The sequence below is a fragment of the Erpetoichthys calabaricus genome, chromosome 7 (assembly GCF_900747795.2).
Source record: "Erpetoichthys calabaricus chromosome 7, fErpCal1.3, whole genome shotgun sequence".
Taxonomy (NCBI): Eukaryota; Metazoa; Chordata; class Cladistia; order Polypteriformes; family Polypteridae; genus Erpetoichthys; species Erpetoichthys calabaricus.
The window spans coordinates 153,493,644-153,518,967 of NC_041400.2; the positions used below are offsets into that span (position 1 = coordinate 153,493,644).

Below are 25,324 nucleotides of genomic sequence, written 5' to 3' on the forward strand. Positions count from 1 at the left end.
GATTATTTAAGGCTTTGTAAATATAAGCAGGATTTTAAAGTCAATTCTAAATGACACAGGTAACCAGTGTTGTGACATCAGAACTGGAGAGATGTGCTCAGATTTTCTTTTCCTAGTTAAGATTCTAGCAGCTACATTCTGCACTAGTTGCAATCGATTGATGTCTTTTTTGGGTAGTCCTGAGAGGAGTGTGTTAGAGTAATCTAGCCGACTGAAATCAAAAGCCTGAACTAATTTCTCAGCATCTTAGATCTCAGTTATAAGAGATTTAACTTTTGCTATATTTCTTAAGTTAAAAATGTTGTCCTAGTAATGTGATTTAAAATTCAGGTCAGAGTCAATAATTACCCCTACATTTTTTACCTCCATTTTGACTTTTAATCCTAATGGATCAAGTTTATTTCTAATACCCTCATTATATCCATTTTTGCCAATCACTAAAAACTCTGTTTTCTCCTTATTTAGTTTGAGAAAATGACTACTCATTCATTCAGAAACTCAAATAAGACATTGTGTCAGTAAACCAAGAGAGTCGGGGTCATCAGGTGCTATTGATAAATACAGTTGTGTGTTATCAGCCTAACAAGCCATAGAATTAGGTAATGAGTTTCATTAAGAGCTTTACAGGAGATTGGACGGAGTGAAGATGGTGACCATCCAAGACTATTTGATTCCCCTGACTTAGCTGATCATCTCTTTATTCTTTGACTGCTGGTTAAGGAAAAAAAAACAATAAGTAAAATAAATCTGTCCCATTAGCTGTAGCAATTAGTTACTAATTAAGAATGTGGCTGGAACAAAAGCCTTCAGCCACTGGGGCCCCCCAGGATCTGAGTTAGACACCCCACTATAATTACTTCAAACAACATAACCACTGCAAGCTTTTTGCTTAATCCTGGATATGCATGAGCATTACATGAATGAAAAATATGGTTGTCAAAAATTTTTACTTCATGATTATTCAAGTACAATGAATTCATGGATGGATCCCTACTGCTCATGAACATCCATTTTAAATTATGCAGTATTTAAGGAATCAGGTATCAGTATAATGGCACTGAACTATTTCTCAGAAATGTCATAATTGAAGGAAAAGACAACCATGTACAACACAAGTTACAATACACATTTCAAAATTCAAGACTCTCAAAAAACCTGGAAACTTTCTCTTCCTTTTACTTAAATTTATATCTTACTTTTGCTTTTGTTTGGCTGCTTCTGAGAAATACCCATCTTAGTAGGAAGAAACAGGCTGCATTATAGGGGAGTTCCCCGTGATCCAGACTTGCGGTCTGTGGCTGGTCATGGCACATGTCAGACTGAATATAAATTCCAAACCAGCCACCCAGCCATCAGACAGATTTTGACATTAATCTTCAAATCAAAGTTCTTTTTGAGAAGTTGGTGTGTCTGTCACAATGATCTGCATGGCGTTTCTTTTCCTTGCTTTCCTTTTGCACCCTACCACTGAAGGTGAGTATCTGAATCGCTCTCATCTTTTCTTTGTATAATTCGTGCTCCTCTCCATGCTGGTGCAGTATTGACTCTCATTTCCCTGCTGTTTCAGGATCCCCCCTTCCCACAAGGGTGCGCTGCAGCTGCATTGGAAGCGGGGTTGACTTCGTTCCTCCAGCTCGAATTGAGAAGATTGAAATATTTCCATCCTCTGCAGTTTGTTCACAACTTGAAATTATGTGAGTATTTAATCTTACTACAGAAAAATATTGACATAATGGAGAAGTGCTGTGATATTTCTAGTGTGATTTCCTGCTTTTTACCATCTTTCCAAAATCGAAAGGGCTTTGCCTCCCCATAATACTGTCAGAAGAAACTCTTAGAAAACAGCCATCTCGACTTATACTGTATGTTGTATTTCTTTTCTCAGTGTTACCCTGAAGGATACAACACAGAGGTGCATGAATCCAAAATCCAGATTTACTCAAAATATAATCAACAAAGCAAAGAAACAAAGGTAACCTGGCAAGTCCTTCATTTTCAGACCTTATGTTAAAATGGCTTGGCAACTCTTAATGTGTACTGTGACTTGTCTAGTTGATAAGTGCTGCATAAGCTATATATTTGTTTTAATGTTGATAATCTGAAAGCCTCCCTTGAAGTTTTTGTATTTGTTCATAGTGATGAGCATCTTTTATTCAAAGGTTTAGTAATAACAGTGACACAAGAATGAAATTTAATAATAAAAACACTGCAAAGTTTTAGTAATATTAGTCGTAGTGATTTAAGAATGAGTGGCATGATGTGCAGCTGCAGTGAACTCCGTTCAAATTGCTGGCCTGGTCACTGTAAATGTTACATGGTGTTTGTGTTACATGGTGTTTTTCCTGAATACGCCAGCTGTCGTCCTACATCCCAATGACATGTGTGTTAGGACGACAGACATCACTAAAGTGACAATGTGTGAGGTGTGTGACCCTACAATGGACTGGCACATTATCCAGGGTGGTCTTCTGTCTTGTGCTTGATGCCAGGATACAAGGTCTAAGAATGGATAGATGGAAGGACTCAAGTGAATGTTAACAGTCAAATTAGTTGTTTTATTTATATCGGTAATGATGGTTCATGAATTAATGTTAACAAAGAACTTTCACTGTTTTATAGATCTTCACATTAAGAATCTCACATCTGGTGATAAAGAAAGAAGGCTCAACCACAAAGAGGAAATTTGGCAAACCTACTCTGACCTGAAGTGAATTTAGTAAAACCAAATGTTTTTGGTTAAGAGTCATTCCTGCCAGTAAAGAAGTCTTTATTATTATTTATTAAGTAATCAATACATTGTTCTTTGAAAGAAAATAAATTAGAATAATGCTTATAGTAAAACTTAAAAATTTACTAATGATGGCAATTGATTTTGAGAGTAAAATTTCTCAAGTATCTTCACAAGGATTTCTTTTAGTGTGAACGTGACTGTAATGTTTGCACTTTTAAAGATTTGTTGTGTTCATTTCAAAGTAGTTTGCATTTTGGCAAATTCATTTAGGGCAGTTTTGTCCAAGATAGATTATAAAATGTAATTGTAAATTCTGTAATATATCCTTTGTAAATTTCTGTATATTTTTATTGTCAAAGAGTAATTAAAAATATAATTATATACCAATGCAATTGACTTCTGTTTTTTTCTTGGTTGCCTTGTATCAGCAATGATGGTGGCCCTTCAGTTATGAAAGACACTTTACTTTTTGGCGACACTTTAAAAAATGAACATTCCTTAGACAGAGACTGCAGTGAAGTTCACTGTGTTATAAATAGAAAACCAATCCAGAATTGACTCATTCTGACACTAGTGCCCCGAAACATAAAATAGTCATGAGTTTATAGGGCCGTGTATTTGGGGGTTTCACAGTTTCCCAGGTGTCATAATAAAGCCAAGACTCAAATGGGTTACTGAATGCAATGCCTGTTTTATTACTCATTCTAACAACTTAACAATTCGACCCCAACATCGTGGGAGCTGCAGTGCTAATCAACTAATTATATACAATTTATTTATATATATTGTGACAGTTTGAGGTCCTCTCGACCCCTTGAACCCTCTGACCACTCTTCAGACACCAGGTAAAAGTCCAATAATTATTTATTCGGAAAATAATAAAGTGCACAAAGCACCTACACTCCACAATACTCATATAATAAATCAATAAACAATAAACAATACACTAATCACAATCCTCCACACTCCCAGACGTGTCGCCACCCTTCCACCCAGCTCAACTCAACAGAACACTTGGAACACTTCCAGGTTAGATAAAAATCCTTTCTTCTTCACCCTGGAAGCACGTCATTCCTCCTGTCGATGTGACTTGAATGTACTTCCGGGGCGTAGGGCAAATAATCCTTGTTCCTCCCTGCAGCGTCCCCTAGCGGCCCCCACAGCATCCAGCAAGGTTGTGGATAAAAACTGCATTGTCCAGAATTCCCTGCTGGCATTCGGGGTACCTCCATGCTGCAGGAAGGGCTCCACCTGGCGGCCTGGGGGTATTGGCCGGGATGAACGGCCGGCCACCTATCACAATATCTATCTATTGTCACACACGTGGGAGTAGGAGGCAGCTGAAGGGCTTAAGTAATGGTAATACCACATCCGACCAGGGGTGGCAGGATGCACTAACTGTCTTTCTCAGTTCCCTGCAGACTGTTCCCGAGAAATCCTGCCAGGTTCCGGCTTCCTCGATGACGTCCCTTCCGGGTCCGGCCCCCTCGATCACAACACTTCTGGGTCCGGCCCCCTTGATGACATCATTTTCTATATGGGCCTTTAAAGCCGCCATCTTACCACCAAGAAATCAGTTCTGTTTTGGACTCAGTATTGCAAATATCGCTGTCAGCTTAAAAGAAAAACCTTTTGCAGCCAGGGATATTATACGGGTGGCTGCCCCAAACCTTTTTATGCTGTCTGCTCTGTGTTTTTATTACACTATCTATTATAATAAAAAAATCTTGGGTCAAGAAGTGATCATCTCAGAGAGACAATTTCACGTCACGCGAGACTAGACATTAAAACCTTAGGAAGCAAGACCCATGCCTTGTCTCACGGTAAGACAAAGGGACAGCTGCTGTACAGGCTTTTAAATGATCGACGTGCAGTGTGACAAACAGAGCACGCAGCTCAGCAGCAGCAGCAAGCCAGCAGGTGATCCGACCACATCTCCTTAGCGTGCGTTCAGCCCCCCCTTCACAACGCGAGCGGCAGAGATGCAAAGTGGCTGGTGCATAACGTGCCCTGGGGGGGGAGAGGGGGTGGTCGAGCGAAACGAGCAGGGGGCAAAGCCTCCTAGTATATATATACTCTATATATACTGTATACACATCTCACCACACCAGGTTTGTGTTGGTTTTCCTTCTACATACCAAAGTGTGCAGGTTTGGTTAACTGGAGGTTCTGTCTTGTGCCTAATGTTGCTGCAATCAGCTGTGGCTCCCATGACCCCAAACTGGGTTTGCTGGATTCAAAGATGGCTAACGGTTGGCTTAATTTAAAACATCATCTTACTCATTTTTTAATATGTGGTCCTTTATGGCTTCCAGTGCAAATAAAGCTGATGATGTTTAATGCAGGGAATGTTATGAAAAAAATATTAAATCATAATCAAGAACTCCACAAGCTGAAGGTCTTTGGAGTGAAACAAAATGAAAATAAGAGACAGTGAAGAAGATCGCATGGAAGGGTGGCCAGTGTGGTGAACAATAACAGATTTTCTTGAACATAAGAAGGCACAAATTCCAAGGACCGTCAGTTTTCACTTAGCACTTTTGCTAGCTTTGAGTCGGTGGTAACTGGTTTTTTTTTTCTATGTGAAAAACTGCTTCTGAAAACATACAAACATAAACAGCATTTCTCAAACTTGTCAGCAGAAGAAGGGAAGTGTTTCCTGTATACTGCATATCATTTGCTCTTGTATTATTTCCCCATGCTTGCGTGTGTTTTCTGTAAACAGGGTCACATGCTTGCATTTTATTAGATGTCGTTTCACTGCTCTGTACTGTGAGAAAGTTTGAGGCAGACTCCACAGATGTAATGTGAGAAGAAGTGCAGAATGGTGAAAGAAGCGGTTTAGATGGGATCATGCAGACTGGGAAGATGAGGGTGTGCTGAGCTGTGCTGCAGACAACACCCCGATTGTTTGCTGCTCCATACTGCCCTTAGCAGTAATGGTTGTTAGATCCATATTAGGTTACTTTGGCCACATATCTGAGGGGTTTGCAATTTTTCTCCTTCATTCTAATGTGCTGACCTTACTGCATGGAAGCACTTGTAAACTACCTCTGTCCTGTGCAGTTTCCATTATGCATGTGCAGAAAGTGTGAGAAAGAAGAGTGAGGAGAGTGTTACCCAACAAACTGCCTTAAGTCTAATATGAAGTACAGCAAATTTTTTGTAAGACTGTAGCAGACACAGCAGATAGAGAAGCAACTGTCTGCTTTATTGAGCATCTGTGCTTCAGTATTTAAAGCCAGCCACAGACCTCTGAAGTCCAATGCAGCACTTCAGTACATCAACTCAGTTAAGTTTTCACCGATTGTAGAAGAAGCAGCCTAATTGTACTGCTGGGTCTCACTCCTTATACTCTTCCTTTGATGGAAGCTGTTTTGTCTTGGTAGAGTAATATATTACTCTTTTGTATTATTAATATGTAGCCTTTGTCAGAATGCCTCAAATCTCCGAGACTTACCACTGTTTATAAGGTGTTGTACATATAACCTCTCCCCATCTTCCCTTCTACATTTATAACCCCAGAGCAATTAGGTGTAGTAAAAAACAAGCAGGAGTTAAGTTACAATTTAAATAATGTATTATTGATAATATTCATAAATAATAACAATATGCAAAGTACATTTCAATATTGGCAACCATACAGCCTGATAAATGCTGATGTGCAGTTTCAGGTGGCACACAGACTTTGTTAGTTACTTAAAATGTCTCTAGTTAAGTCCTCATTTTTGGTCAGCTTTCTTCAGAACAGGCCGCATGCCTGTCTCAATATGGCTGCCGAGTTGTGCTCTTCATTGTGTTGTCCATGGTGTGTGAGATGCTCCTTCATCATTTGGTAAGAGAGAGAGTGAGGGGTAAATCAAGCAACTTTATAAATTTTCTGTCCAACCCCTACAGCCAATAGGGTGTTAAGGTACTTAAAGGCTTCTGATACAAGCCAATTGCAAACAGCCATACTTCGGACCAATGGGGGAATAGAACACCTTCACACCTGCCCCAAAAACCATGTTTTCAGGTGAAGCTTGTCAGCTAGGCAGTCTGGCTTTCCTGTGGGGGTTAACCAAGACAATCCTGCAGCAAAACACTTGCCAAACTTGTTTGAGGCTGTTCCCCCAACCCTGTCGTAAAATTCACTATCCCGACTTAGTCCTTGGGGGTAAACATGAATGTTTCTCACTAATGAAATACTAATATTACATTGCTTTGCCTAAGTTACAGATAAAGACTACAAAATATTTATCAACTTGTATGCAAAATGTCACACCACAACAGAAGCATTTTTCATCCATCCATCCATCCATTATCCAACCTGCTATATCCTAACTACAGGGTCACGGGGGGTCTGCTGGAGCCAATCCCAGCCAACACAGGGCGCAAGGCAGGAAACAAACCCCGGGCAGGGCGCCAGCCCACCGCAGAGAAGCATTTTTATTTTCAGTAAGTTTATGAGAATTACTAGAGTTAAAGTTTGCAGTTTAATTTACAGGATGCAGTAAATCAAAACAGGAACAACAGACTGAATCTGAGTGAAAGCAGAGTCACTGAAGAAGGTCAGCATAGCCATTTGTATTTCCTTTCTGCTCTCTGACAAGCTGCAGTACTTTTATCAGAATCTTCCTGTTTGGACAAAAACAGGAATATTAGTAAAGATTAGATTTATTCTAGTAAACTGGGGAGTTCTTGGAGAAAATAATTGAAGTGAAGACAGTTGAACTGAGCTGACATACTGGTGGCTCTGAGGATGAGGATCTGTGTTGGTGTCTGGAAGGCTGCCGGTTCAAATCCCTGTTACTGCCAAAAGAGATCCTCCTCTGCAAGGCCTTTAACCTGCAATTGCTTCAGGGGTGCTCTACAATGGCTCACCCTGTGCTCTGACCCCAAGGGGTATGTGAAAAAATTTAAAATTTCTAATACAAGAAATTGTATAAAGTGAAATAAAGAACAAATTTGAGTTGCTACCCCCTAAAAGGCCGGCTATGTGAACTGGTATGGATGTTTCTGTTCTTCTAATGGTGACACGGTGTTTGCTGTGTGAACCACTTTTCTTCTTACTTTGCATTAATGAGAGTTTGTAATGGTGGGGTGATTGCCTCTGCTTTAAAGTGCAATGAGCGTGGTTTGTGTTAACTCTGCTTGTAGCACTTCATGTGGTGGGAATCTGAGCCCTGTGAAAATGCAGGGTACAATGTTTTCTGTTACCGTATCTTCATCTTTTCTCTTTAACCACACATGCCCTAAACTCTATGATTTGCATGTGCACTCCTCTTACAAATGCCCCTTTTTAATTATACAGCAATGTCACTATTAAAAATAAAGGTGCTACGGTTGATCGTCAAACTATTTTTGGTTCTGTAAAGAACTATCCACATGTCAAATTCCAGAAAGATCCTTTATTTATTTAGATTATAAACAGATAATAGCAAATTTATAAAATACCACTGGGTCCCTTACTTTAAAAAGACTTTAAAAGGATTCTTCCTACATACAATCACACTGACTAAGTTCACATTTTCTTGATGTGCTGTATCTTGCTAGTTAACCCACTATACATTACAGATTTCATATTTTTCCACATGTTAGGAACAGTGTAGCGTGCGGCCGGGGTGTCTCCACACTGGGAGGACTGGGGGAGCAGCCTTGGCCAGAGTGTTACCTCCCCTGGGACCCTAGATGGCAACCCCCCTGGGTGGCAGCGGTGCTTCGGACTCCCGCAGGGTTTCATGGGAGTTGGAGTGTGGTGCAGCCCTGTTGGGATCTGCAGGCGCCGCCAGGGGGTGCTGCAACAGGAGCTGCTGAGCCTTTATGGGCAGTGTTATCGCCACATCTGGAAGTGCTGCCAGAAATGAGTGATAAAGCATCTGGAGCACTTCCAGGTGCCTTATAAAAGGAGCCAGCAGCCACTACTCGGAAACCAGAGTTGGGAGGAGGGAGACAAGGCTTGCCGAAGAGGAGTGGAGGAAAGAAGAAGAAAATGTGTGTTGTGTCTTGTGCCTAAGTGCTTGGACTGTGTTGTGAATGAGGGAACGGTGAAGACGTGGCCCACAGGTGAAAAAAAATAAACATTTATTTGTTTTATATGCATGTGCCTCCTGTGTCTGTCTGTGCCGGGTTGGGTGGCTGGTACGCTCCCTAGTGGTCTTGTCACAATGTTTACAATACCCAAAGAACCAATTCCATGTGCAAAGAACCCTTCGAGGTATAAAGTGGTCCTTTATCAATCGATGGTTCTACAAAGAACCACACAACCCAGTAAAGCACCATTTTAGAACCTTTATTTTTAAGAGTATAGGGCATAGTTTGCTGCCCTAGTCATTTGCCTATACTTCTCATGTGAATAAACACTTTGGCTACTAAATCCATTTTAGGTTATTCTTGATGGATGCGTTCATCTGTGTAGACTTTTTCAGGTGGCTGAAAAATATTGAATTCCTTCAAAATGTGGTTTGGATATTTTTAAATGAACAGTAGTATGTTAGGACCTCGGAGAGCAGTTCAGATTTGCCAATTAACTTCTGCATATTTGGGATATTTGGGATGTATGGATACAAGACGTGGCCTACTCTAGAAATAAACGTTAGAGGGGACAACTGAGGCTGAAGTACTAACTGCTGCATCACCCTAAAGTAAACTTCATTTTGGGCTGTGAACAAAAACACACAAGATAATTCAGAAAAGGGTGGGATTTCAGGTGGGAAAGGCTCATTTGATAACTGTGAAGTAGGTCAAAGGATGTAAATGCGCTGCTGTTGTTATTGTTATGAATTGTACAAAGATCAAGGTCTCCTTCTTCCCAGAGGGTCACGACAGATATCTTGTGGCTGCAGTGATGATCTTTTTAAAGTGGTGGTTTCCAGGGATGTAGGTGGAGTTGGTTGGATGTTACTGGTCTTCATCCAGGGCAATTAACTTTGCTGCTGAAAGGGAAATGGACAGATGTGACCTCTTGGGCTTGTTTTCGCAACACTTACCTCTGTCCCTACCTGAGCCCACTCCATCAGGCTCAATTTGATAATCATAGTCATGACAGAATCTAGTAAGCCTTCTCAGTTTTCACATGTCAGTACTTTTTACTCTTATTAGATTTTATATGAGGTTTAGCCATCCAAGAACTCTCCTTTTTTACACTTTCTAATGCTGTTAATTTTGCTTCAGTTAATATTAATAACATCTTCTTGTCATTCTTGCATTCTACACTGGATTAAGAAAGTTTTCAGACCTGAACTCTTTGGTACACTTTATTGTGTTGTAGACTTAATTTTAAATAAATACATTTTCCATTTTTTCAAATCAATTTACACTTAATAACCCATAATGCCAAAGTGAAAATGTTTTCAGAAAGGTCTGAAAATGTATTCAAAATCAAAATCTTTCATTTATTTAAGTATTCAGACCATCTGCTGTTCTACTCCAACTTGTGTTCAAGTACGTCCTGTTTGATTTAATTAGCCTTGAGATGCATCTAGAACTTGATTGGTGTCGACATGTGGCAAATGCTTTTGACTGGACATCATTTAAAAAGACTCACACTTGTGTATGTGAGGTCCCATAATTCACATTGCATGTCAGAACAAAAAGAAAACCATAATATCTCAGTCTCAGTAGACCGCCTGTGGTGAGGCATAGATCTGGGCAAGGGGATAAAACTGTTTCTAAAGCTTTGAGTATTCTGGGAGCACAGTGGCCTCAATAATTGTGAAATGGAAGAACTTTGACCACACCAGAACTCTTCCTAGAATTGGCCATCTGGCCAAACTGAATAACCAGGAAATAAGGGCCTTGGTCTTGGAGGTGCTTCACTCATGCTATTAAAAATTAAATCTGTGAATCCTGAGACAACTTGTCCTTGGTGTGAACGTGGCCTTCTTCTTCTTCTTCCTTGTTTGGGTTTGTTACCTACTGTCATGTTTTTTCCAGCATTTTCTCCTTGGTTGAGGTTCACAGTCGTGTTTTTTTGTTTGTAGTGTCTAATTTCATGTGATTTATTTGTATTTATGTCTCTTCGATTTATTACATACATTTTTCTTTGTGTTCGTTTGTAAGTGAATGTGGCCTTGGTTATGTCCATTGTGTTTTAAGGGTGGTTCCCCAAGAGGTGGGGCCACCTGTCAATCACTGCCAGGAATGGTCCTCCAGCCTTATTTACTGTAAGTGAGGACCTCCCATAGTTCCTGGTGGATCATTCGAATGCACTAGGGAGTGGTAAGTTATTGTGAGTTCCTGTCTTTGCTATTGTGTTTTGATTTTCTGGAATTTTGAACCTGTGCTCAGTTTTTCACTACGTCTCTGGATTTCACATTGGGATTTACAAAATGTGCTTATTGATATTTTGAACCTCTGCTCTGATTTGACCATCACCTTTGGATTCTGTTTTGTGGCTTTTTTGCTGTGTCTGCTTTGCCTCTTCAGGCATCTCCTTTGAGCTCTTCAAAACCTTCTGTTTTACAGTGCCTTTGTGAAAATAGACCTTTTATTTTTTCAAAAAGATTTGTCTCAGCCCTTGTGTATCCCCCCCCCCCCCAACTAGTGGGCAACTTTAGAAAGTGTTTTTGAATTTGTGCTTTTGGGACTTTCTAGTTTCACAACACCTACTGCATATATTACCCCTTCTTTGTTTCTTTGTTCTATTTAATGTACACACACATCAGGATTAGGCTGCAACTCTGCCCGTAGCTCCTCCTTTTGGACACATTTGAGCTTGACGTTTGCTCTTAGCTTTGGCTTTCATGTGAGGTTTTTGCCTCATTCTACTCATCTCTACTGGTTGAACTGCAAATAATGCCGAGGTGGGGCACAAAATGAAAAAGCGGTTCAACTCTTGTGTGGTTGCTTTAAAATCATGCTTTAACACCTTTAAAATAGACATAAAGTAGCTTCTAGTACTTTCTTTTTTATTGTTTTTGCAAAATGTTGTAGTATTTTTGACCTTTTAGGCCTAAGAGAAGGTTTATGGATGTGGTGAGATAGGACATGCAGGTGATGGGTGTAACAGAACAAGATGCAGAGGACAGAAAGATATGGAAGAAGATGATCTGCTGTGGCAACCCCTAACGGGAGCAGGCGAAAGAAGAAGTCTGTTTTTCAGACTTACCATTGTCTTGTATGTTTGTGTGTGTGTGTGTGGATATTATTTACTATGTACTGACTAGAGAATAAATCATTATATTTTTGTTATGAAAGAGTGGGAGAAAGAGATAGTCAGGAAAACAAAGTAAGGTCAATACCACAAGAGCAAAGAAAACCAGTTGTTTAAACAAAATGCTAACTGTTGTTAAAGAGTACAAGCAGGGGTCAAAGTCAGAAGTAATCGCTATGAACCACAAATTATTAGTAACACCCGTGAACCTGCATATCCTTGCAATTATCTAATCAGCCCATCATGTGGCAGCAGCACAATGCATGCAATTATACAGATATAGGTTATGAGCTTCAGTTAATGTTCATATCAAACACCAGAATAGCAGAAAAAACATGATCTCGGTGATTTCAACTATGGCTTGATTGTTGGTGCCAGATAGGCTTGTCTGACTATTTCTGTAACTGCTGATCTCCTGGGATTTTCATGCACAGCAGTCTTTAGAGTTTACTCAGAATTGTGAGAAAAACAAAAAACATTCAGTGTGCATCAGTTCTGCAGACAGAAACATCTTATTGATGAGAGAGGTCATAGGAGAATGGCCAGACTGGTCGGAGCTGACAGAACAACAACAACAACAACAACATTTATTTATATAGCACATTTTCATACAAAAAGTAGCTCAAAGTGCTTTACATAATGAAGAAAAGAAGAATAAAAGACAAATAAGAAATTAAAATAAGACAACATTAGTTAACATAGAAAGGAGTAAGGTCCGATGGCCAGGGTGGACAGAAAAAACAAAAAAAAACTCCAGAAGGCTGGAGAAAAAAATAAAATCTGTAGGGGTTCCAGGCCACGAGACCGCCCAGTCCCCTTTGGGCATTCTACCTAACATAAATGAAATAGTCCTCTTTGTAGTTAGGGTTCTCACGGAGTCACTTGATGCTGATGGTTATACAGACTTCTGGCTTTTAATCCATCCATCATTGTTGGAACATCATGGTGCTTTGGGTAGATGGTGGTGGCACAAGCCACCACCAATAGGACACCGGAAAAGAAAACAGAAGAGAGAGTAGGGGTTAGTACAAATTTTGAATGAATAGTTATTATAATGAATTGGATATACAGAGTGTCAGGATTAGATTACAGTGAAGTTATGAGAAGGCCATGTTAAAGTAATGTGTTTTCAGTAGTTTTTTAAAGTGCTCCACTGTATTAGCCTGGCGAATTCCTACTGGCAGGCTATTCCAGATTTTAGGTGCATAACAGCAGAAGGCCGCCTCACCACTTCTTTTAAGTTTTGCTCTTGGAATTCTAAGGAGACACTCAGTTGAGGATCTGAGGTTGCGATTTGGAATATAAGGTGTCAGACATTCCGATATATAAGACGGGGCGAGATTATTTAAAGCTTTATAAACCATAAGCAGAATTTTAAAGTCAATTCTGAATGACAGAGGTAACCAGTGTAGTGACATCAAAACTGGAGAAATGTGTTCGGATTTTCTTTTCCTGGTAAGGATTCTAGCAGCTGCATTCTGCACTAACTGCAAACGATTGATGTCTTTTTTGGGTAGTCCTGAGAGGAGTGCATTACAGTAATCTAGCCGACTAAAGACAAACGCATGAACTAATTTCTCTGCATCTTTCGATGATATAAGAGGTCTAACTTTTGCTATGTTCCTTAGGTGAAAAAATGCTGTCCTAGTCATTTTATTAATATGCGATTTAAAATTCAGATTACAATCAACGGTTACCCCTAAGCTTTTTACCTCCGATTTGACTTTTAATCCTAATGCATCCAGTTTATTTCTAATAGCCTCATTGTATCCATTATTGCCAATCACTAAGATTTCGGTTTTTTCTTTATTTAATTTGAGAAAGTTACTATTCATCCATTCTGAGATACAGGTTAGACATTGTGTTAGCGAATCAAGAGATTTGGGGTCATCAGGTGCTATTGATAAATACAGCTGTGTGTCATCAGCATAGCTGTGGTAGCTCACGTTATGTCCCGAGATAATCTGACCTAATGGAAGCATGTAGATTGAGAAGAACAGCGGACCCAGGATAGAGCCTTGTGGAACACCATATAGAATATCATGTGTCTTTGAGTTATAATTACCACAACTAACAAAGAATTTTCTCCCTGCCAGGTAGGATTCAAACCAGTTTAAGACACTGCCAGAGAGGCCCACCCATTGACTAAGGCGATTCTTAAGAATATTATGATCAATAGTGTCAAATGCGGCACTCAAATCTAAGAGGATGAGAACAGATAAATGGCCTCTGTCTGCATTTACCCGCAAGTCATTTACTACTTTAACGAGTGCAGTTTCTGTGCTGTGATTTGTTCTAAAACCTGACTGAAATTTATCAAGAATAGCATGTTTATTGAGGTGCTCATTTAACTGCATAATGACTGCCTTCTCTAGAATTTTACTTAAGAAAGGTTACATTAATTCATATAACAATTTTTTATAACTGTGGTGAGCAGGAAAGCATCTCAGAATGCATACACGCTGGACTATGAGACGCATGGAGTACAACAGCAGAAGATCAGGTTGGATTCCACCCCTATCGGCAAAGTACAGAAAGCTGAGGCTGCAGTGGGCACAGACTCACCAAAATTGGACAGTTGAAGACTGGAAAACAGTATCTTGGTCTGATGAATCTTCTGCTGAAGCACACAATTAGTTGGGTCATAATTTGGTGCCAACAACATGAATCCATACACCCAAACCATCTTGTGTCAACAGTTCTCGCTGGTGGAAGTGGTGTAATGGTTTGGGAAATGTTTTCTTGAAGCACCTTGGGCCTGTTAATATCGATCAATCAGCGCTTGAAAGCCACAGACTTTCTGAGTATTTTTGCTGACCATGTGGATCCCTTCATATCCACAATTTACCCATCCTCTAATAGCTATTTCCAGCATGATAATGCACCATGTAACAAAGCAAAAGTCATCTCAAAACTATTTTTCTGAACATGACAATGAGTTAATTGTTCTTCAGTGGCCTTCCCAGTCACAAGATCCAAATCAAATTGAACACTTTTGGAATGTGATAGAAGAGCAGATTTACTGAATGAATGCACAGCTGGCCACCGAGAAATGTAAATGTAAGTTGTGTGAGGTAATCATGTCAACATGGACCCAAATTTCAAGGGATTTTTTTCAACATCTTGTGGAATCCATGCTATGAAGAACTGAGACTGTTTGAAGAACAAAAGTAGGCCCTACACAGTATTCATATAGTCAGTCAGTCATTGTCCAACCCGCTATATCCTAACACAGGGTCAAGGGGGTCTGCTGGAGCCAATCCCTGCCAGCACAGGGTACAAGGCAGGAATAAATCTCTGGACAGGGCGCCAGCCCACCTCAGGTATTCATGTAGTGAACCTAATAATTTGCTTAGTGAGCATAGAAGTAAAAACTAAGGAAAAAATAAAAATGATTAAAAGTCACAATAGGCTAATGATACTGTATTGCACGTTTTTGATTACTCTTTTGAGTGACGGACTTAAAGTAAAACTTCTCTTTGAAAGTCAGTTGACTTGCCATGCTTTGCTTTATCACGGTCTGGGGCCTCAAAGCCAGCTGTGCCTGTTGGCTCGTTATTTTACACTTCATTCTTCCAGAATGACCTCATCATCTAAGAAGCCACAGCTTGAGGGGCACACCTAAAAGAATGCCCACTTCCAAAAGTGTGGCCTGACTGCCACATATAAGAGATGGGAAAAAAGTGTGTTACAACAATCATAACCCTTGAATTAGCTTCAGCACAGCATTCCAAAGTATTCTGTAATGGATCACATTGCAAATTAGACTCCGTTTGTTCAATATTATATGGATATTAGTAAGGTGGTGTTTTTGTTGTTGGACAATGCTCACTACTGTATAGGACCTTGAAATACACAGACATTCTTGGCAGCACACTTCCGATCTCAGCATATTCATCCCATATTGCACACATATAGGGAAAATAATTGTCTACAGAATGACAAGGTTGTCTCTTGCATGAAGTTTGTTTTTAGACAGAGCAGAAAAATAAGATATAAACTACAAAGCTTAAGAAAGACTGTTTCAAAAGCCTTTGCTGTCTGTCGATAAGGAATCTCCCTTTAACACTGCAAAACTGAAACGGGAACTTGGCATTCTGCTGCAGCGCTGGCATTTTGGAAGTATCCGTTTTTATTTAGAGCTGGGTAGGCAGGAAAATGAACATTACACAAAACACAACTACACTACTATGGCAGAGGATACGATCTCATTAAATACATGGTATGGCAAGAGGATCTTAAACTCTTTCAGTGGTCTGAGAGTTGACAACATGGAATTTACAAAACCTAAAGGAAACCAGAGTGGGTGCTAAGAGTAAACCACAAAATGTTCAGCACTGAACTTTTGTACTTCTTTGCTTCTGCTTTTACCCACTTCACTTTTATTCACATGCTACCATGTATTTAACAAGATACTTTTATAAAAATAGCCCACTCCTTTTAAAATCACTAATATTTTACTGTATTTGTTGTTGATCATGTTATAGGTGTTAAAAGACATAAATGTAGCTCTCAAAAATTTCAGTAGAATAATTTCCATTATTGGGAAACAGATGTCTGTCCACATCCTGCTAGATCTCTTCTCTGCCTTTGACATTGTCAACCACCAGATCCTCCTGGACACATTCTCTGACCTTGGCATCACTGGGACTGTCCTCAGGTGGTCTACCTACCTCTCGGACAGATCCTACCATGTGTCCTGGTTAGGATAGATGTCAAGAGTGCACCAGGAAAGCATGGGGGTGCCCCAAGGATTGGTGCAAAGTCTTCTCCTCTTCTTTCTATACACCTTCTTACTAGGTCCTATCATCCCCACCTATGTTTCCTCTTATCAGTGCTACGTCAATGATATGCAGCTGTTGCTCCCTCCATTCAGCTGGATGAAGAAACCTCATCCCCAGCTGAACATGGCAATGGCGAACCTTCTTGTTAAAATGGCTTATCCATCCATTCAGCACCCCATTTTTACTCAGCCTGGATTATTACCACTAACACCTGCTAAGTCCATACACAACCTTAGGGTGCTGATCAATGACCAGCTGTCCTTCACTGGCCATGTTGCAGCAGTCTGTCAGTCTTGTCGATTCACTCTATACAATATTCATTGTAGATCAAGATCAGACTGTATCTGACAAAGTATGCAGCACAGCTCCTGGTCCAGGCTTCGGTCTTGTCACGTCTAGACTATTGCAACTCTCTTCTGGCAGGAGTACCAGCATATGTCACCAAACACCTGCAGACATTCCAAAATGCAGGGCATGTCCGGTGTTCAACCAGCTGAGGTTGGCACATGTCACTCTTCTTTTCTGATCATTACATTGGCTACATGATGCAGCACATACAGTATTAAGTTCTACAGAATACTCATTGGGTCAGCACCTATACTTATGGACACACCTGTGAGGTTCTATGATCCTTCTTGGCCACTCAGGTCTGCTGATGAACAGCATGTGGTGTTGACACCTCTGCATGGCATCAAATCTCAATCCAGCTTATTTTCACATGTAACTCATTGCTGGTGGAATGAACTGACCACCTTCATTCAAAATTGTGACACCCACAATGTGTTTAAGAAAAGTTTGAAGATGAAGAGTTTGAAGACTCTCGTTCGGCGAATTTCTGTCTAATTGATATTAGCTGTCAGGTTTTATAACCAAGACACTCACCCCCAGGGCCAGATTTATATGAAAAGTGACCCTAGGCTATTCCACTTATGAGGCCCTTTCACCTTCCATTTTTAAGTTTGTAAATTACATGAGAGATAATAAAATACGTAATACGCGTTGATCTTAACCAATACATTTTTATGTTTGTTTATTAGTCATATGTGTAGAATTTCTCCTTATTTTCGGTTCAGTGTTTTAGTGTTCACTGTTTTTAGAATAGTGTATTTTTAATTTTGCTAACAATTTGAATGTAGGCCCCTCTTGATCTTGAGGCCCTAGGCTGAAGCCTAGTTAGCCTATAGGAAAATCCGGCCCTGCTCACCCCTATCCGACACGCCTTCTCATTGAGCGCTTGGACCTACAGTAAGTGCGCTGCCATTTCTCACGGAAAGACTTGAAGGAGAAGAGCGATACGAGCAGCTCCCGCAGAGCAAGGTGCGATTCCCCGTCCGCTCGCAGCACAGACCCCCAAAGCCCACTGGAATCGCTCCGCCTGCCCCAGCGGCCCCACATGCTGACAGAAAAGCGGATCAGCCAGGTGAATAGAGATGCGAGGAAAAGCGCGATGAGGAGCGGCGAAATCCCGGCGTGCAGCTCCATGGTGGTTGCGAGCGAGAAAGTCGCGACATCGTTACACGCAGCCAGGCCCCCATCAGTAGAGGGGAACCCACCGCACAACCACAGCTCCCGGTACGCGCGGGTGACATCACGCTGGCTCAATAGCCGCTGGGCAGGAGAGTCCACAAGAGCTCGCGACCGTGGATCGGGTAGGCTTGGCTCTACTGCACATGCTCTAAACACGACAGGTGTGTATGGAATACCGTTTGGGTCAAAAATATTTCCGCGTTACGACTCAAACGACATTCGAATGCAGTACAGTACTTCAATGCCATAAAAATTACACAGAAAAATCTCAACATTCAGTGGTTAACTGTGGAGGGGACGCTGGCGCACGCATGTTGCTGCCACTCTTCTCTGTTATCAACACTTTTCGTTTCAGCTCCATAGCACCCAGACTTTGGAATGACATCCCAAAATTAATTACATCAGCCGACTCCATGAATTCTTTTAAAAAACAACTTAAAACTCATCAATTTAGGAAGGCTTTTAACTTAACATTTTGCCCTTTCTTTCAGTTTACCACTCTGTCCAGGTGTTCAGGATAATTTGTGTGTCTGTTATATCACAAATTAGGTTATTTGTTAGGTTTTTCCTTTAGTATTAAATTTAGTATTTTACTCTGGTTTATTGTCCTTTACAGTATTCTGTTTAATGCTTTGTTATCTGTTTCATTGTTCTATTCAAGAAAACATTTGTATCCAATGTTACATATACCCTGCTGTTTCTTCTAAGACTCTGTGAAGCGTCTTGAGCATGGGAAAGGCGCCATATAAATAAAATGCATTATTAAGAAACTGTAACTATCTTGTATTTTTCCCTAACAGGACTACCTGATAAAGACATAACAGGATAAAGATTTGTGGTGCCAGAAGGTAACCCCAATTTAATGTACAAGTTAGAGTTCTTTTTTTAGAAAAAAGAAAAGATACACCAGTATTGATGTCTTGTTGAAAAACAGAGCTCTTCAGGGAACCAGTCTGCACGAAGGTTGGGTCCACAGGTATGAAAACTTCCTGTAACCACTGTTTTTATATGGTGGAACAGCAGTGAAAAGAGCAGGGGTGGTTGATAATCCCAGCAAAAATTACATCAGTGGTCATCTGAATTGTCCTACTCCATTGTGGAGAGAGAGGTTAGGAGCACACACTGATATAGCTCATTGCCACACCCACCACATGACAAACCAACTCAGGATCCCAGATTAGGACCCGAAGTCAGCCATGCGATGGGTGACACCTCAGCACCACACTAGCTCAGATGGAATGGAACAGTGTGAGGTTTTTTTATGGTGGCTGGAGTGCCAATTCTACCACCAACCCCCAAGTTTTTCCCTGTAGGTTGGAGGGCCTACATGCAGGGCTAGATGCAGATTAACGTCACACCCAGGACAGAGCAATTGCAGGTTAAGGGCCCAACGGAGTAGATTCACTTTTGGCGTTTACAGGATTTGAACCGGCAACCTTCTGATGACCAGTGCAGCTCCCTAGTCTAAGAGCCACCACTCCACCCAACTCTGCCCTCCCTTGTAGGGCAAATGGAAATTGGGTTAGTGGAAGTGTCACAGTCAAGTCTTTCCTAATATTTGATAAGCCCATTCCCATCATATACATCCTAATCTCACATGCTTGACAGTTGTCTGCAGCTAATTTGAATCTGAGCACATTTCACTAGTCTTAGTTTAATTAGACTGGTTGTCTGTATCGTTAAGAACTGATTTTAAAATGCTTGGAATTACATATAAGGCTCCTAAAAATCTTAAACTTTCTTATTATTGTGGACTGTATGCCCCCCTTGCACTTCTAACTGTAATTTTAAATCCTTTAACACTGGTTTGTTTATTATTCCAAGAGCAAAGAATAAGAGAACTGAGAAGGTGATCTTTACACCAAAAATCCAGAAGGCTTTACTAATAGACATGTGCTGGGCTAACACCGTGGAACATTTAAAAAAACATCCCACAACCCACTTCTTCAATTTGGCCTTTTCATACTGTAATTTCTTTTTTAGACTGCCTGTAATAGACATTGCAATATTATACACTTAAGCGATTTGCTCTGGTCTCTAACCACTGCTGTTCTTGGTTTTCTTTTTCTAGTTTCTGTGGTGGCTTCCTGCACTCTGTGGTCAATTTTTGGTTTTGGGAGGAATGTGGATACTCCAGCTGCTGATGAGACCTTCTACGTCAAATCTACTAAGACAGTGCATTCTAACAATAATGAATAACTTTATCACATTTATGTATTGTAGAGGTCCCCCCTGTGTGGAGTTTGCATGTTCTCCCCCGTGTCTGCGTGGGTTTCCTCCCACAGTCCAAAGACATGCAGGTTAGGTGGATTGGCGATCCTAAATTGTCCCTAGTGTATGCTTGGTGTGTGGGTGTGTATGTGTGTGCCCTGCGGTGGGCTGGCGCCCTGCCCAGGGTTTGTTTCCTGCCTTGCGCCCTGTGTTGGCTGGGATTGGCTTCAGCAGACCCCCGTGACCCTGTAGTTAGGATATAGTGAGTTGGGTAATGGATGGATGTATTGTAGAATCCCCAGAGTGTGGTGGTCTTTTGGCAATGGAACTCCTTCAGGTTTTTTTTCTTCCAGAATCTCATCATTTTTCTGTTTTCCTCTTCTGTCTGTCCATCTGACTATAGCTCATAACTATTAGAGACTTAAAATGTGTTGTTTTGTTAATAATTACTTACAATAGGCTTACCTTTTTGTTATTGTAATTCTTTCTCTGATAATACTTTAGGCGCTGCAAAAATGCATCTGTCGTATCACTCATTTGCAAATATGTAACTAGGTATTAACAAAGACTTCGTTGGATCTTCATAACACTTACAAGTCATGAGTAAAGTGTTTATTCATCTCTGCAATGTGACCAACTAACAAAATGCCCCTTTGGGGTGGTCTGGGGTGCCTTAACTGAGACACACTTCTCATGATATTCCATATTTAGCATAAGACCCGTGAATCTTTCATATTAATAAGTAATCTTACCATCATGTCAATATGCCACACTGCACAGAGGTGAATACCCCATCTACTGATAAATCATGAAGACCTAAAGAAACCTTGGTTAAGGTCTTGTTACGTAAGAGTAAATGAGTAATAGATACATTTTTGCAGTACCCTAACTAAAGTGTTTCCCATTCTTTAACTTGGTGCAAAGCAGTATGAGCTACACTTTGTGTGTGAAAATGTGCTATATAAAAAAATGTTGACAATTTGATTTTGTAACTGGTTTACCTTCCACCTCTCAAACACACGAACTGTTTATTTTCATTATTGAATTAATGCATTTCCAAATTCAACTTGCAAACTTTCTTTTCTTTTTATTTCATATTTTCATTTCTACTTTCCCTACAGTGTGCACTGCTTACAGGAAATAATCCTCTTGTAGAAAGAGGCAGACTGCACAATGGACAACAGATTAGGGAAATCCCTGTTTTTTCCAGAATTTCTGCTTGCAGTCAGCAGGACCGGGTGTCAAGAGAGTATAAATTCAAAGAGGGCCAGCTAATGGGCATAGCATGCAGCATTAATCTCAAGAAATCAGAATTATCCTCAAAGACGCAGGACTCTTTAAATACAATGATCTGTATAGCATTTGTTTTCCTTGCTTTTCTCCTGCATCCTGCCATTGAAGGTGAGTATTTGAATCAGAATGTCTGATCTTTTCTTTGTGTCATTTCTGATGATCTCTGTGATGTTGTGGTCTTGACTTTCATCTCTCGGTTCTTTCAGGATCCCCACTTCCAAGCAAGGGTCGCTGCATCTGCATAGGAAGCGGGGCTAACTTTATTTCTCCAGCGCACATCAAGACGATGGAAATATTTCCATCCTCTGCAATCTGCCCACAGCTCGAGATAATGTGAGTATTTGAATTTACTTGTCTATTGCAAATTGATAAAGCTGAATCTAAATGGTGACATGAATAGTGTAATTTCTGTTTTTTTCAGTCCCAAGCTTAATGGTTTCTGTCATCCAACTAAGCAGATAGAATCGCCTTTCTGAAAATGTGTTTTAAGCCAACAGCTAATCTTTTCTTTTTTTAATTTTCAGTGTTACTCTGAAAGATAAAACAAAGAAATGCTTGAATCCCAAATCCAAATTTACCCTGAAGTTCATGAAAAATGCAAAGAAATCAAGGTAATTAAAAAAAGAAGGCAGTGATTCTGCACACCAAAGTCATCTGCTTATCTCTTTCATTCAGCACTAGGTTACAGTAACTAGTGTCAGTCTACTTCTTAACAAAACAGTTTCTTATTGTGTTAATTATGTAGCACCAGAAAATCCAGATTTCTGTTTGTTTACTTTATTATTTAAATGTATTATGTTATGTTATATATTGTATGTATGTTTTAAATTATGTAAGATTATACTCCTATAATGGACTAGATAGTTGTTAAGTCATTTGCTTTTAAACATCAGGATTCAAAATTGAAAAATAATCAGGCATTTGTCTTTTTATTGTGTGATTTAATATCATCCTTATTATAAAATAAGTTATTTCTTTTGAACTGCCTGGTGCCCGACCCAGAGTTGGTTCTTATCTTCTGACCATGATAGGGTTTGACTCCTCATGACCCAATATCAAAGTAAGCTTGTTGTAAGCACATGAATAGATGGGCCTGGGAAATGTGTTGGCAGGATCTGTGCTTATAATCATTTTATGTTGTTTTCCAGACGCTCACAATCCCGTCTCTGAAGACATAACAAAGTTAATCCTAAGGGTAAAAGGGCCTTCACGTTCTTCAGATTTTATTTGGACTCCATCTCATTCTGCTTTGCCCTGCCTTCAGTGTCTGCCAGGTCTGGTGGCTTAAAAACGTGATATAAAAGCAATGTGATCATGAACTTGTAAATGGATTTCAGATGCCTAATTTCTCCTGTATGGACCAACCTGGAGAAAGCTGCATGAATAATAAAAGAAAATGTCAATATATTATTTTTATTATAATGAAAGCTGTACAGTTGAAAAGGATGTTAAAGGAGTCAATTTCTATAAGCTCTGGTACTCTTGTAAATAATATTTATTTTTCCAGTGCTCATGTATAAGTGTAATATTGTTCAATGTGCTGCTCTGATAAAGATAATATGTTCTTGTAAATTGTTATATTTTGTCAAATGCTATAATTAACAGATATTCATTGCACAAGTGCTGCAGTAATATGGATGAAATTCCATACTTTTATATAAATAAAAATAGACTTTTTTTAGAAACATCTGGGAGTGTGTTTAATATGCAAAGGCTGACAAAAAGGATTGAGTAAAAGAATGCAAAAGTGATTGATGAACTTTACAAGGTCCAGTAACACACTGACTTTGTGCTGTCCTGATAACAGCTGCTCTTGGTAGCCTCGTTCATAACCTTTCCCACCCTCACGGACCTGGAATAAGTCATAAACAATAGACAGCTAGGGAGCTGCTGTTGTTGGTCGGTGCTGTCGAGTCAGTTCTGACTCATAGCCACCCTGTGTACAACAAAGCGAAACATTGTCCAACCCTTAGCCATTCTCACCATTTCTTCCACGTTTGAACCCATTATTCCAGCCACTGTGTCAATCCGCCAGGGACAGGGCCTTCCTCTCTTCCACTTTCCTTTTCCTTTACTGAGCATGATGTCCTTTTCCATCAAAAGTCCAGCACACTGTTCATTACCTTAAAAGACAGTCTTACAGCAAACAAATCCAATCTAAAAGCAAAAGCCATTAACAGAAGCAAAATAAATTAAGAAAAAAAAACAAAGAAAACAGCAATAGTTACAACCTCCTCCACAAACTGAATGATCTTCTACTCTTGAGCCTTCAATCTCCAGAGGGAGGGCTGAGGAGTGGTGACATAAGGGTGGCTCCGCCTCCAGGGGTTACATCCACAAAGAACAAGGAACATGGAAAACCTAAAGAGGTGGTAGACAATTAACAATTATAAACAAATTTGACAGAAATAATATACAAATCTGAAAATGAAATAATTCAATACTGACAACAACCTTTAAATACTGTCACACATGTGCACTTAGGAGGTAGCCAACAAGCCCTAAGGTGATTGATCCACCACGAGATGAAGGGTTGATTTCGAGTACTAACGTCTCCCTCTCTCTCTCTCTCTCTCACCATACCCAACGAAAACAAATAATAATTCTACTCACTTACCTCCATCATTTCCAAGTTCTCAAAATGGCCAGTCTACATCATTTCTGCTTCCGGCTCCTTCATGATGACATCACTTCCGGCTCATTCATGATGACATCACTGCCGGCCTAAAGTTTTGATGTTATCTTCTGCCAAATCACATCCTGTCGCCATTTTCTGCATAAATATCTCCATCTCAGTACTGTATGTTGTCAAATGCTTTGGTTTTTGATCCGTTTTTTTCACTCAACTTTTATCAAGTCTGATGGACATTATACAGGGCAATTTCCCCAATTCTTTTTGACGTGTCTGAGTCAAATTTTCTTATTACAATACACAATTACTGACTATAACATAACACTAGTTATATTATTCTTTTGTTTTCAGGTGGTTTTAGCATTGTTAAATTGCTAAAAACAGCATAGTATTTCACATCATATGACATAACTAGTGTGACATTTTAAAAAGCCGGCACCGCTTGTAACTAGTCATCCAAGTTTTAGATCCGTGATACAAATACCTTTTGTTAGTTTTCTCAGTTTACTTGTTACAGCTTTTTTGTCCTCTGATCAGAATTTTCATTTTGTGTTTCTTGGCTCTAATTATGTTTTCCCTTTTTTGACTTTTGACTTGCCATTTTGTTCTCCAAACATAATTCTGACTATACATCCTTAGGTTTGTTATTAAATTATTCTCTTCCTGGTGCAGCATAACTGAGCCCAAATCCTTGACACCACTGCAAAGCTAAGGCAAAAGTCCCAGGTTCAAATCACCCTTTTTAATAAAGACAAAATAACATTGTCACAAGCTTCTCACACAATACAATTTACTTCTCCCTTTTTTTCCATCATCACTCCTCCCCAATGAGTTTAGTCTCTCCTCCATAACCAACTCCAACTCCCGGGTGACCGGGAGGGCTCCCTTCTAAACCCAGCCTGGTAATAGTAACAGTACTGAGCCATATACTGCATTCTATTTACCTTGGAAATGTTGGGAATGACGACACACCTGAGTTCACCACGTTCCAGTATAACATTTGGAATGCCAAT

General features: G+C 40.0%; 2 protein-coding genes across 2 annotated transcripts; both read left to right on the top strand.

The window, feature by feature from the left end:
* Nucleotides 1-1,336: 1,336 nt before the first annotated feature.
* LOC114655146 (C-X-C motif chemokine 11-1-like) lies at nt 1,337-3,114 on the top strand. Its single transcript, XM_028806009.2, has 4 exons — nt 1,337-1,473; nt 1,568-1,694; nt 1,886-1,972; nt 2,620-3,114. The coding sequence occupies exons 1-4, from the start codon at nt 1,419-1,421 to the stop codon at nt 2,630-2,632; spliced, it is 282 nt and encodes a 93-aa protein (XP_028661842.1). The 5' UTR covers nt 1,337-1,418; the 3' UTR covers nt 2,633-3,114.
* An 18,395-nt stretch (nt 3,115-21,509) lies between these two features.
* Nucleotides 21,510-23,364, top strand: LOC114655147 (C-X-C motif chemokine 11-1-like). Its single transcript, XM_028806010.2, has 4 exons — nt 21,510-21,787; nt 21,886-22,012; nt 22,204-22,290; nt 22,828-23,364. The coding sequence occupies exons 1-4, from the start codon at nt 21,661-21,663 to the stop codon at nt 22,847-22,849; spliced, it is 363 nt and encodes a 120-aa protein (XP_028661843.2). The 5' UTR covers nt 21,510-21,660; the 3' UTR covers nt 22,850-23,364.
* The last annotated feature ends 1,960 nt before the right edge of the window (nt 23,365-25,324 follow it).

Excerpts from the sequence above, each read along its gene's own strand:
- LOC114655146 (XM_028806009.2), top strand. The coding sequence starts at position 1,419 with ATGATCTGCATGGCGTTTCTTTTCCTTGCTTTCCTTTTGCACCCTACC. Across the intron at positions 1,474-1,567 it reads TTTGCACCCTACCACTGAAG|GATCCCCCCTTCCCACAAGG; the intron begins GTGAGTATCTGA and ends CTGCTGTTTCAG. Across the intron at positions 1,695-1,885 it reads TGTTCACAACTTGAAATTAT|TGTTACCCTGAAGGATACAA; the intron begins GTGAGTATTTAA and ends TTCTTTTCTCAG.
- LOC114655147 (XM_028806010.2), top strand. The coding sequence starts at position 21,661 with ATGGGCATAGCATGCAGCATTAATCTCAAGAAATCAGAATTATCCTCA. Across the intron at positions 21,788-21,885 it reads CCTGCATCCTGCCATTGAAG|GATCCCCACTTCCAAGCAAG; the intron begins GTGAGTATTTGA and ends CGGTTCTTTCAG. Across the intron at positions 22,291-22,827 it reads AAAAATGCAAAGAAATCAAG|ACGCTCACAATCCCGTCTCT; the intron begins GTAATTAAAAAA and ends GTTGTTTTCCAG.